The sequence below is a fragment of the Hippoglossus stenolepis genome, chromosome 19, assembly GCF_022539355.2.
Source record: "Hippoglossus stenolepis isolate QCI-W04-F060 chromosome 19, HSTE1.2, whole genome shotgun sequence".
Classification (NCBI taxonomy): domain Eukaryota; kingdom Metazoa; phylum Chordata; class Actinopteri; order Pleuronectiformes; family Pleuronectidae; genus Hippoglossus; species Hippoglossus stenolepis.
The window spans coordinates 6,336,042-6,347,759 of record NC_061501.1 but is presented as its reverse complement, the minus strand read 5'-3'; the positions used below and the strand labels follow the sequence as shown (position 1 = coordinate 6,347,759).

Below are 11,718 nucleotides of genomic sequence, written 5' to 3'. Positions count from 1 at the left end.
TGAAAACAACATAATACAAACACGAAATGGCTCCATACTGCTCCTGTGGTGTCATCCCTAACCCTAACCCTAAGTGTCCCTAAGCCCCAACACTTAATTTGACTCCACAAGGTCATTTACACCAAGTTTTTAGTCTAAATGTCCTCTGATAACCTCCTCGCGCCACGAGACATTTAGGCTTAAAACATGATGTAAATGGCACCGTTTCGAGTCGAATTTAAATGCCTGGGCTTGCGGACACGTGGATGACACCATAGGAGCAGTATGGAGGCATTTTATATTTTCATTATGTTGTTTTTATACGTTAAAAGAAGAGGTCACCATTTACTTCAATTGTATTGGATAAGTCCCCAAAACTATTATTTTACCTGGACCACACACACACATACACAAATACATTTATACATCTATCTTAGTGAGGACAAACATTGGCATATTGCATTCCCTAGCACCTTACCTAACCTTAGCCATCCAAACTAAATGCCTAACCCTTACCCTAACCTAAATTTAATTTGAACCCTAACCCTAAAACCACACACACACACACACACACACACACACACACACACACACACACACACACACACACACACACACACACACACACATGCGCACGCACAAACACATACACACACATTGCATAGGTGGTGGGTTTGGCATAATTTACATCATCACACTTCCTCATCTCGCTGCTACAAATCTGTGGAGTTTCCTTAATCTGCTCTGAAGCACTGTGCACCCTGAGCCAGCCACTATGTCTTTTGTCGACACTCTGCGTCAATGGGATGAGGCCGTCACCTGTGTTGACAGAGAGGATTTGTCCGGAGCATTCAGGATTTTCCTGTCAATCGAAGAACCCAACTCCAAAATTTGTTTTGACATAGGCTGTCTCCATCTTCTTAACCAAGACCTGGATGCTGCTGAAAAGGTATGTCTGACCTATTGTTGGTAAAAATGCTGGCTAAAACACGAAATTCTTCTTTTAATATTCCTCATTAAAAAGGAAAATCTTGTCTGCATGTAGGTGATAATGGCCAAGAAGTATTTTACTGTCGAAAAAGAGCAAGTCATTGAGAAAGCAGAAGTGGAATTTACAGTTTCTCTTTTCTTCAGGAGGAAGTCACAGTGTTTTCTCAATTTTCTTCTCAGGCGTTTGATTGCACCATACGCAAGGATGAGCATATGGCGGTTGCCTTCTTTCAAAGAGGAATCACCTTTTACAAAAAGCAGAGGCATGTAACACCACTCATCTCAACAAACCTTTCATATTTAACAGTGATTTTAAAACATTTTATAACAGTGTGGTTTTATTATTAGAAGAAGTGATTCCTATCACTTCTTTTTCTTTTACAATGTTGGTGGTTAATTACATGCAAAAGTAGTAAACTGGATTCTTCCTGCTCAAAGGTATGAGGAGAGTTTGGGTGATTTCCAGTATGCCTTCAAAGCACTAAGAGGAAACCAGCTGATAGATTACAAAGCACTTGGACTCAGATACAAACTATTTGCATGTGATGTAAGTATTTAAAAGCTTGCAAATTTGTATATGTTCTTGTTAAGCCTCCTTATTTTTTCACAAATTATTATTATTCCTACATTCTGTCTACCAGTGTTAAATAGTTCAGAGACATTCAGAGTCAGTCTCAGTTCTGTGGTCTTTATGAGAGATAAAAAATAGTGACAAGCTACTTATTCAATATCAATGTTTCCTGACACAGGTTCTCCACAATATGGCCCTGGCTGAGGCTCAGCTGGGCCACTGGGAAAAGGCCCAGGAAAACCTTGTGAAGGCTCTTGATTACAAAACAGATGCCAAGCTCAATGCCATCGACAGAGCTCTTCAGTCGACACTGGTCAGTCACAATGTGGCCAATAATATTAAGATATCATCCTTGTACCAATTAAAACAAATTTTGTTTGTCAATATCTTTAAATGTGATTAGATTCATAACAAGAAATTGTGTTTTTGCATGAAATTTTATTTTATATATCGGAATGGAAAATGGGTACATTGACCAAGAGCATTTGCTAATTAATACATATATACAGTACATCAACCGAACGCTACTCTAAAACAGGTGGTCAAGGATAAGCAAAGTGCAGTGCTGCTGGTAAACCCCTCAAAGTGACATTCTATTTGTCGCTGAATTTGAATTATACATGTGATGCCATTTCACCAACAGAAACAGAAACTTTTCAAACTGGTCGAGTTCCCATCAAAAGTTCTGTTCAAACCCAATAAGCACTATGTCGCTGAGCTGGAGAAGAAGGACTATCTGGGCAAAGCAAAGGTAATACTATTAGAATGTTGCACAGATGTTACTACATGAACACTATTAAACTGTCATCCAGTCCTGTGGAATGTCAATCACACAGCCACTAATGTTTTCTTTATACAAGACATTTTTACTTAATGAATATATTTGATATCTGTTTTGTGATAGATTGTAATAAAAAAATGTACATTGTTTTTAGGTTGTTGCCTCTGTGGTTCCTCAGGATGACTTCTCTGGGTTTGCTCCATTACAGCCTCAGGTGACATGGGTCTAATGTAAACACCATAATGATAATTCTGCCTTTCAGCAGCATGTTAGGTTAAATATATCAGAAAATACATTACTTATTTTCAAAATCTTCTGAGGCATTTAATTATGCTAAACCTGTTTTGGTAACTTAAATAATAAATTAAAACATTAACTGGCATGTTAAAAAATGACCATGTCAGATACAGTTGTTGAAATCTTTTTTAGAAAATAATACACTATCACGTGTTGCGTTGTTATACCATGCTGGGGACAAATGCTTTTCAAACTGTCTACAGGAATATTGACTGGATGCTTTGCGTTTGTGTTTAAATTTGACAGGTTGAAGATGGACCAACTTGTCCAAAGGAGCCAGAGGTTCTCAGGTAGAACCACAGTTAGTGGTCCCCATCTCACAGGAATCACCATACAGACTAGAAGAGGCTCACTAAATATGCATCAAATTTACAGTCGTCTGTAGTTGTAATTTAGCCTTGTTGCGATCAGTTTCAACTGACAGCTAATATGTGAGGGGGCAGTGTAGTGTAAAGAACTTTACCCCTTATCCACTGTACATGAAGGATGTACAAAATGTGTTTAAAATCAGACCATAACAGAAAATGAACTATTAAAAAATATGAACAGGCAATTTAATTAATAAAATACCTTCCTCAGACGAAAATGCTGGATCATTGAATAAATGTAAGGAAGAGACAGTTAGGTTTGCGTGCTGTCTCTCAACAGCAGGTGGACATCTTCTATCTTCACAGGGCTCTGGAAGGAGACCCCCACACTGTCCTGTTTGAGTTTGTTCCTGAGACCAGTGATGAGTTGGCTGTTGTGCCAGGCAATATTGTGTTTGTGCTGCACAAAGCTGCTGACAACTGGGCATCTGTGATCTTCAATGAAAGAGTAAGACCACCACATCTGCACCCTATATATGTTTTTCTTTTTATAAAAAGTGCATTAAACCCATTATTCATATTACAATAAAGTTCCAACACATCTCAATTTCTGTCAATTCTAGAGGGGACTTGTTCCGTACAACTACCTGGAACGTTTGGAGATCTCATTGGCTTCTAAACAGAAGGAGGTGAGGAAGTAATTTATTTTCCACTGTTTGTGGTGTCGTTGACTGCTAAAGTAATGTTAATACCTTTTTTTACAGCCATTAGAGAAGTATGAATCATATTATGTTCTAAAGGTATCTTAATAGTATTTTTAGAATCAATTGAATCTTCCAACATTTAGCTCAGAGACTTTTAAAATGTCTGTTAAGTAAATAATCAGTGGTCTTTGTCTTCCTAATTTGTAAACATAATCTGCTGATTTCTAAAATGGCAAATGGCGTGTGAGGACATGTGGTATTTGTGCAAGTTTTGTAGTATGGTGCAGGTCACCAGCTCATGTCCGTATGAAATCAATTGATACTTCCTGCATAAAGCATCTTTATTACTTTGTAATTTGAATGGCATTGTTTGGACGGGATTAACCATGGACAGGAAATGCGTAAAGCTCCAAGTCGAGAACCTCCAACCAGACCTGAAAGGAAACAAGGTAGACAAGGCTTTTCTTTCATAGATATGATACAATAACTTCTACAATAGCTTCTGTAATTGACGATACATGACATCAGTATCGGTAACATCTTGTTGCACAAGACACATTCACAAATTGTATTTGACCCAATACAAGAACAAAACTCTTTTCTTTTCTGTATTCAAGGTCTTACTCCAAGTGACAACAGCAGTGGAGACATAAAATGTAAGGTATGTTGAGTCAAATCCCGGATTTGTCCAGTCTGACCTCTGAGCCACAAATTGTTCCAACAAGTATGACAGCAATTAAGATGGATTTTCCTATTGATTTGATTGAACAATCTGACAATTTTTCTGTTCATATTTTCCAGGATGCTCAGTCTCCTGATGATTCCTATATTGTCAAAGTCCATTTTACATTCAACTTGGCAGTCTCGGTACCACCTGGGTCTCACTATGCCACACTGATAGAGAGAATCAGTAAGAAACTGAATCTCCCCTCTACTGCAGTCACCTTGAGGTACACTGCACATAAAAAAAACATCTACAAGTTTAACCAATGTATTGTGTTACTGACAAGTTCAAAATTCAATCCTTTCATTTGATGTAGTTTGACCTCCGACGCCGATGAACAAAGTCTAATTAGTGCCGACACAGAAATGGAAAGTGTGTGGAGTCGTGCTAATGGTAGGCGCATCACCTTGTGGTGTCACAACAAAGAGGTAAGAAATGGTAAGGTAGTTATTCTGGGTGATACTTCAGTTTTCTACAATGGGGATTAAGATGATAGCAATATTTATGAATCAAACCTGCTTATGACTTTTACTGATAGTCTTCAAGCGTTACCTGAGAATTTGCCTTTTTGTCATGGAAAAACACCATTTGTGCTAATGAAGTCTTTATTTTGCATTGACATCTGAGCAGCTTCACACAGACATGTTTCATCCTATGTCACGGTCCTGCAGTTCAGTTCTAAAACTGTGGTGCAGCACTATGGGAGAAAAGCACATGATTTCATCCATACGTCTTGTTTTGTTCTGTTTTTCAGTCCTACAAATTGTGTATTTTGTTTAGATAACTGCTATAGAAATAAAGTTGTATTATTATTACAAAATAATAATATTATATTATCCTGATTTATTCTGCACTGAGCACATAACAGCAGATAACTAATGTTTATGTTTTGGCCACTTTCTGAAGGAAGTTTAAGTAGAATCATATTGGAAAAAACGTAAAACCAGTGCAAACTAATACAACTAGTTTCATCTTGAGTTATGATGAAACTCAGCAGAAATGGCTGATGACAAATGTTGGTGTGTGTGTGTGTGTTTCAGTTCCAGCAAACTGATGGAAAGCCAAACAATGACATCCACTTGGTGGCACTTCATTCCTATGAGTCATCAAATCCAGAGGATCTCAATTTCCATCAAGGGGATACAATCACATTGCTCTCAAAAGGTGATAATCAGTTCTTTTGGCCATATACCTTGTGAATATTGAGAAACCAAGACTTATGATTCTTATCCATATCTTCTTTTTCTTCAGTTAACCAGGATTGGTTTGAAGGACAATGTAATGGGAACACTGGTATATTCCCTGTATCTTTTGTGGAAGACGTTCCTGTGAATGCCCAGTAACTGATGTAAACAAACACAAAAGTGATTAAAGACAGTTGTACAGCTTCTCCCTTCAAAATATTAATAAAATAATAAATTCTGTTTCAGTTCATTAATTCATTTATTCACGTGTATAAAGTGCAATACAAACTGTTCTTCTGCAACACTGCTTGTTCACATGAAAATGACTTGCTTCAGCATCCATAATATAGTCATAATCTAATGGTTTGGTTTATTACGACTGTATCTGTGCAATACTCAGGTGAAATACATTTTTACATAACCAGTGTACTTTTTAGATCCCCTTCACTGAATTTATGTAAGAAAGTCACTCCAACAGCTTCATTCAAACAAACATGTTTTGAAAATTCAGAGTATCACGATTATAGTGACCAAATTATCTTGTCGTCTGTATTATCACGGTAATAAGCCAAAAATGTTCAAAAACTACTGACACACAAAAAACTAAAATAACAAGAGGTGATCACTGTATCGGTTTATTAATTACTTAGATATTCCTATAATTACAAGTCATATACTGCACACTTGTAGCTGCAGGTAGTGATGATTAAATAATCGATCGATGACCTTGTGGATTAAAGGTTAATTATCATGAAGACGTTCCTTCCTCTTCATAGGCAATAGCTATGCCTCTCCTGCCCTCTACTGCCTTCACCACCGGGGTCTCTCCCAACTGCTGCTCTAAGCCACGCCAGCTTCGTCCTGCCAGAAATGAGGCTGAAAAGACCAAGCAAAAATGTGAAATTGTACATCATGCATTAAGTTGCAAAGTGTAAGAGTAAGTGCACAATTCTGCAATAAACTTGTGGGTGTATAGAAATGAAAGCAAACACTGCGAGAATTTAACGGTACTTTCTGACTGTCCCGTACCAGCAGAGTCTGTGTTGGCTACGATTAGCGCCTGGTTCCTGAGGACCACCGAGGACCCATGTGAGGACTCTGCAGGCTCACTGTTCAACACGCAGCGACTCCGCAGAGCTCCAGTGATTAAAGACACGTCCATCTCATCGCCTTCCTCTTGCTGATCAGCCAGAGGCACATGACTCTGTCCACCTAGATCAAGTTGGAGATAAAGAATCTGACATCATTTCGACTGGCTAATACATAAATGTGTAGAACTCTTATCTGGGACTGTGTGAAAAAAATATCCAGCTTAATTAACATTTTTGATCCTTGAATTATTGGACACCCTCCCATAACAGTTAGTACAACTAAGAGGGAAAAACGTAAATTAAAAAATTTAAGGAAAATCCAATTCAAAAGAATGAACATACATTAATGGGATGATACTAATCCCAGTAGCCACCAGTGCAAACTACATTATTCATGAAATAGACAATTTCCAATTTATAGCAAACTGATTTTTATATTATTCTTTTGTAGTTATTCTACTTTTTAAAAAACATAAAAGTTTAACTTTAATAATAATATTGGCCACATTTATATCACACATTTTACTTTATATTGTATCTGTTAGATCACTGTACATGACCCACTGCACAAAATAAAGCAATCATTTCCAACTGTTTGACCTTTTCAGTAATTTTACCCTGAACATGGAAAGGCTGAAATTTAAATTTGGTGTGGACATGACCCAGCTCACAGCTTAATTCTCCCAAAAAGACACAATTCAAAATCCTCAAGCAAAAATACCCATCCCTCCCAATTAATAATTTCATAGTCCCTAAATATAAAGTTAGAAAGAGATTTAGAGTTTTGTGATATCAATAAATCCTAAACTAACCTGGTATGAGATGTCGAAAGTCCGTGACATATTCCTCTGACCACTCCCTGTTCTTGTTGCACGCCACCTCCATCTCAAACGGCGTCACTACAGGTTTATAGAACTCACCTGAGTCCAACAGTGAGTTCTCCGGACAAGCAATTAACACAAAAATGTCAATTTCCAAAAAGTTTGCAAGTTTGGGCACGTTCAGTTTCCCCATGGCAAACATGTAGCTCTTCTTGCCAGCCCTGGCGATGGTCTCCTTCAGCTGCTGGATGATGGTGAGGTAGTCGGCCACCCCCAGTGTACCGACCAGGATGCCAACCACACTGGCATCTTTGGCCCTTTCTATAGCGTAATAGCGCTTCATTAGCGCACGGTTGATGCTAACTGACTCCTTCCTACCCATCATAGTTACTGGGTCAAAAGAACAAAATGAGCAGCGGTTCCAAGTCATCATGAAGTTACGCAGCGTTGCTCCTTCCTGGCCAACGTAGAACATACTGTGATCTGTTATGTTTGAACCACTGTTCAAGGGGAATTGTCTCCCAAACTGACAAATCACCTGGCTGTTGTCTTGTTCCGACAGACAATTGTCATAATGTTTTCTTTTAATCTGGCTGTGACTGAAACGCTGTTCCCCTTCGACAACGAGATCTGAGGCAACGAGGTTTGGATACTCCAGAGACAGAAGTTCCAGAAGATCGCCTGGAAAAAAGAAGTGGTGTTGAGTTACTGAAAGGGGAATAATTATTATCTATTTTTACAGGGGAGATCTTGTGTGAGATCTTACCAATCACATGAACATAGTTCACATCATACAGGATGATGATGTGACTCTGTGTGTCAGGGTAGAGTTCCCTGAAGGCAGAGGCGCACTTCTCCACGTCCAGCTGTCTTCTCTCAAACACGTACATCAGGGGCAGCCTTTTAGAGGCGCTCAGGCAGGCTCTGCCATAGTGCACAATGCAGTCTGCTCCAACGTGCTCTGCAGCTACCTCATCCACACAGCAGCTGCTCAAAAGAGTTCAATGAAGTTTAGCAACACCTCCATTAAACAGACAGCCAACCCACAGACACATTTCAACTCACAATAAGGTTAAGGTTCATTTATGCTCAACGTTAGATATAAACAGTTGAAACAGAGCAGTAACACAGGAAATTATGTAGGGGCAGTGAATCCAATAGATTAAGACATTAGAAAAAACTTTACAAAAATAAAATATATTTATTGACTTTGTAAGAAATGACAGGCATCAATATGATGTTACTTCGCCTGAGCACAGATACATTAACAAATCCTCCTCTACCGTCACCATAACATAAAGGAAACATGGAAGTACATGGGCAGTGATGGCTACATCATTTGAAATTAATGAATTTCTTTTCGTACGTAAAGGGAGCATAAATGAGCCTTAAATTAAAACCTTGAAGACAAATCTATGTGCCTAAACATCAAAATAAAATTCAGAGTGTGTTGGCAATGGCTGGTTCTTTACAAATGTAACAACTCCCTGTGCTAAGGTATAACATGTTAATGAATTAATAAGCTTACACTGACAGAAGCTTAACAAACGTGTTTACTAAAACACTTAGATATGCTATTCTAGGTTAAAAATACAACATGGTTGTGCAGGATGAAAACCTGGAAATCGGCACATATGTAGAGGATGAAATGACTGTAAAAGGGTGAAAGCCTTGTCTCTTCACTTTACACAAAGAGCCAAAGCATGGACAGTGATTTGTGGCATGTCTGCAGTATGAAACCAAACCTGGTGTGTTACCTGCCATAGGATGTATCTCCTAAAATGAACGTCTTGGCATTACTGTGGTTCTCAATCTCTGCTGCCACTGTGACGGAGTCCACCAACAGCTCATCAGGAAACTGCAGAGCAACCTGTAGACATTTAGGCAAATTAGGTTCTCTAATAAGTATCCAACTCAACTTAAGCTGTTTCACTGATCAGCAGCTCATCAAATGGGCTGCAGTCTGACGTTCCACTGGTCGGTCGAAATCCACTTAGTGGTCAGACAATTACCGGTGTTACATTGATAAGGAGAAGCACATTATTGGGTGGTAGAAGGGACGGATTGGCCCAACCTAACACAGACTGTTTTATGAAACGTTTACTGAATGTTCACTCTGAGTTTACCACTAACTAAATGACACTATGTCAAAGCAGTGGTCTGTGTGTGTGCATATGGTTAATATGCAAGTGTTATGAAGCTCTGTAAACTTAGTGTTTAACATCTATTGCTTTGAGTGTGAACAGTTTAAATTTGGCATTTTACAATGTGTCTGGACTAATTATGAAAAATCAACGTGCAAAAACCAGTTGTTTATGTTTATTTAGAAAAGATTCTCTCCCTGCTGGTGCTGTCAATGATCCTCTATAATCCCTTTCATATTTCATTGCTTATCATATTCACATTTCTTGTACAATTTAATGTTAATTTTCCTTTCAATTTAATGTTTTACTGAAAACATTAGACCTCCTATAAACATTTGCAATTACCAGCAGATGATAGCTCTCTCTGCAGGTATTTGTTAAGCTTAGGTAGTGAAATTACCCGTTGATGCCCATTTTGACATCATACCAGCAACAGTACACCTTTCAGGAGTGACACAATTTTATATTTGTAGAATAAGTCACAGAGACGTGAAACATTAGTTGTGTGTGTTTGTGTCTATCTCGCTCTCTTTTATACAGATAAATATAAAAACGTTTGAATTGCATTGATTTTTTTTGAATATTCAAATTATATTTAATTCTGTCCATGAGCACTAGCCCCCACCACTATTTGATTATTTGAAGAGTGAGAGATTTTTATCTGTGAGTTTTTGGAAACAATGGAGTGAAACGCTCACATTACCAGAAATTAATATGTAAAATAATTCACATCCTCACCTTTTGAAATTGATGCTGACTGATAAAGTCGCAGGTTTCCTTTATCTGATACAACTCCTCAAGTTTCTCTGGCGGAGTATTTGTCTTCACTGTGACGTCTACCACTCGCTGGAGCACTGTTTCCGAGCTGCTGCTGAACGCGTCGGCCATTATTGCATCGGGAACACTAAACAGTGTCTGTAAAAATACAAACATACATGAAACCCATGTTCACATTCAATAATCAAACCTGGACTGTATTAGTACAGTAGCGAGGAAACAATTCTGTCTATTTTTTTCTGACAAAAATATTTTTAGTTGTTAATTATGAATATGGCCTACCTCAAATTTCAAGAGAAACTCTCATTTAGTCTTCTCAGAGCATTGAAGCAAACATGTCCCAATCCAATTCTTTATATTTGGGTTTGAGACATTGGGAAATGCTTGTGTGTTTAAGTAATAAACAGTAGATGGCATTGTTATTAGTTTGTCTGCTTTGCAATTGCATCCTCTGTACTTTGGGATTGTTCAGATGGAAAAGACCAGGATTTGGAGCTATCTAAAAAACAGCAGGGTATTTTTTCTAATGAAAAAATCTCATTTCCTTTCAGATTTGTAAAACCTTGCAGACCTGGTCTGGATGGGGGAATAAAATCCAGAATCAAATATTCACAAATTTGAAGCTGTGTTTTATTTTGTGTCCCTGGATGATCTAGTCCAGTCTAAGTACAGTATCTTTTAATGTAGACCTGGTCTGATGTGGTCGAGACAGGACCAAAACAATTACATTTTCTTCTTCTTTTTTTTAACAAATTAGTTTTAATCACTATTTCAACCCCCCTGGTCATCTGGTCCAGATATGACAGATGACCTAGACCTGGTGTGATCTGATGCGAGTCTGTGGTAAACTGCTCTGCTGATGTGGTCCGGAGGGAGAACACTCAGATTTTGAAAGTAGTAAACGAATCCAACAGTTTTACACCTATAGTTCAGCCTTGAACACGCTGGCAGTTGGAGCTGCACCACTTTCTAACAAGACAAGACGAGCACCTACCTGAGCTCGATCTGTTAGCTTAGCCGCTAGCTGTCATGACTCCTCGGTTTGAGTCAAGACAACCTGTAACATTAACTCATGGCGCTTTTTACACACATAAACACACACACATGTTCCCCCACACTTCACTGAGAGAGAGAGTGTGTGTGTGTGTGTTTACTGACAGCTGAACTCTGCTCTGACACATACACACGTGCTAGTACCCAAAAGAGGACAAACACTTCCGGGTCAATGGGTTTTTCAAAATAAAAGTCAAGGGAAAGGTTAATATGTGGCGTGGCTGTTCACTGTATCAGGACATCTGATGTGTCTCATACACCCATCCATGGCAGCCACAATTACTCGTCAACCAC

The 11,718-nt window shown here is 38.5% G+C and overlaps 2 protein-coding genes across 3 annotated transcripts; one reads left to right on the top strand and one right to left on the bottom strand.

Annotated features, from left to right (window-relative positions):
* The first annotated feature begins 674 nt into the window (after window positions 1-674).
* Window positions 675-5,778, top strand: ncf2 (neutrophil cytosolic factor 2). The gene is made up of 15 exons (XM_035142683.2): window positions 675-928; window positions 1,150-1,232; window positions 1,408-1,516; window positions 1,719-1,853; window positions 2,184-2,291; window positions 2,476-2,535; window positions 2,865-2,908; window positions 3,293-3,434; window positions 3,550-3,615; window positions 4,025-4,079; window positions 4,248-4,291; window positions 4,432-4,580; window positions 4,671-4,782; window positions 5,395-5,518; window positions 5,606-5,778. Exons 1-15 carry the CDS (start codon window positions 755-757, stop codon window positions 5,695-5,697), a joined length of 1,497 nt encoding a protein of 498 aa, XP_034998574.2. The 5' UTR covers window positions 675-754; the 3' UTR covers window positions 5,698-5,778.
* dph2 (diphthamide biosynthesis 2) lies at window positions 5,779-11,599 on the bottom strand. Of its 2 annotated transcripts, none has more exons than XM_035142684.2 (7): window positions 11,366-11,599; window positions 10,333-10,509; window positions 9,208-9,320; window positions 8,217-8,437; window positions 7,442-8,131; window positions 6,568-6,750; window positions 5,779-6,414 (listed from the first exon to the last, which is right to left on the bottom strand). In XM_035142684.2, exons 2-7 carry the CDS (start codon window positions 10,480-10,482, stop codon window positions 6,287-6,289), a joined length of 1,485 nt encoding a protein of 494 aa, XP_034998575.2. In that variant the 5' UTR covers window positions 10,483-10,509; window positions 11,366-11,599; the 3' UTR covers window positions 5,779-6,286. The 2 variants fall into 2 exon arrangements, with proteins under 2 accessions (XP_034998575.2, XP_034998576.2); XM_035142685.2 differs by lacking the exon at window positions 11,366-11,599 and adding an exon at window positions 10,654-11,339.
* Window positions 11,600-11,718: the final 119 nt, after the last annotated feature.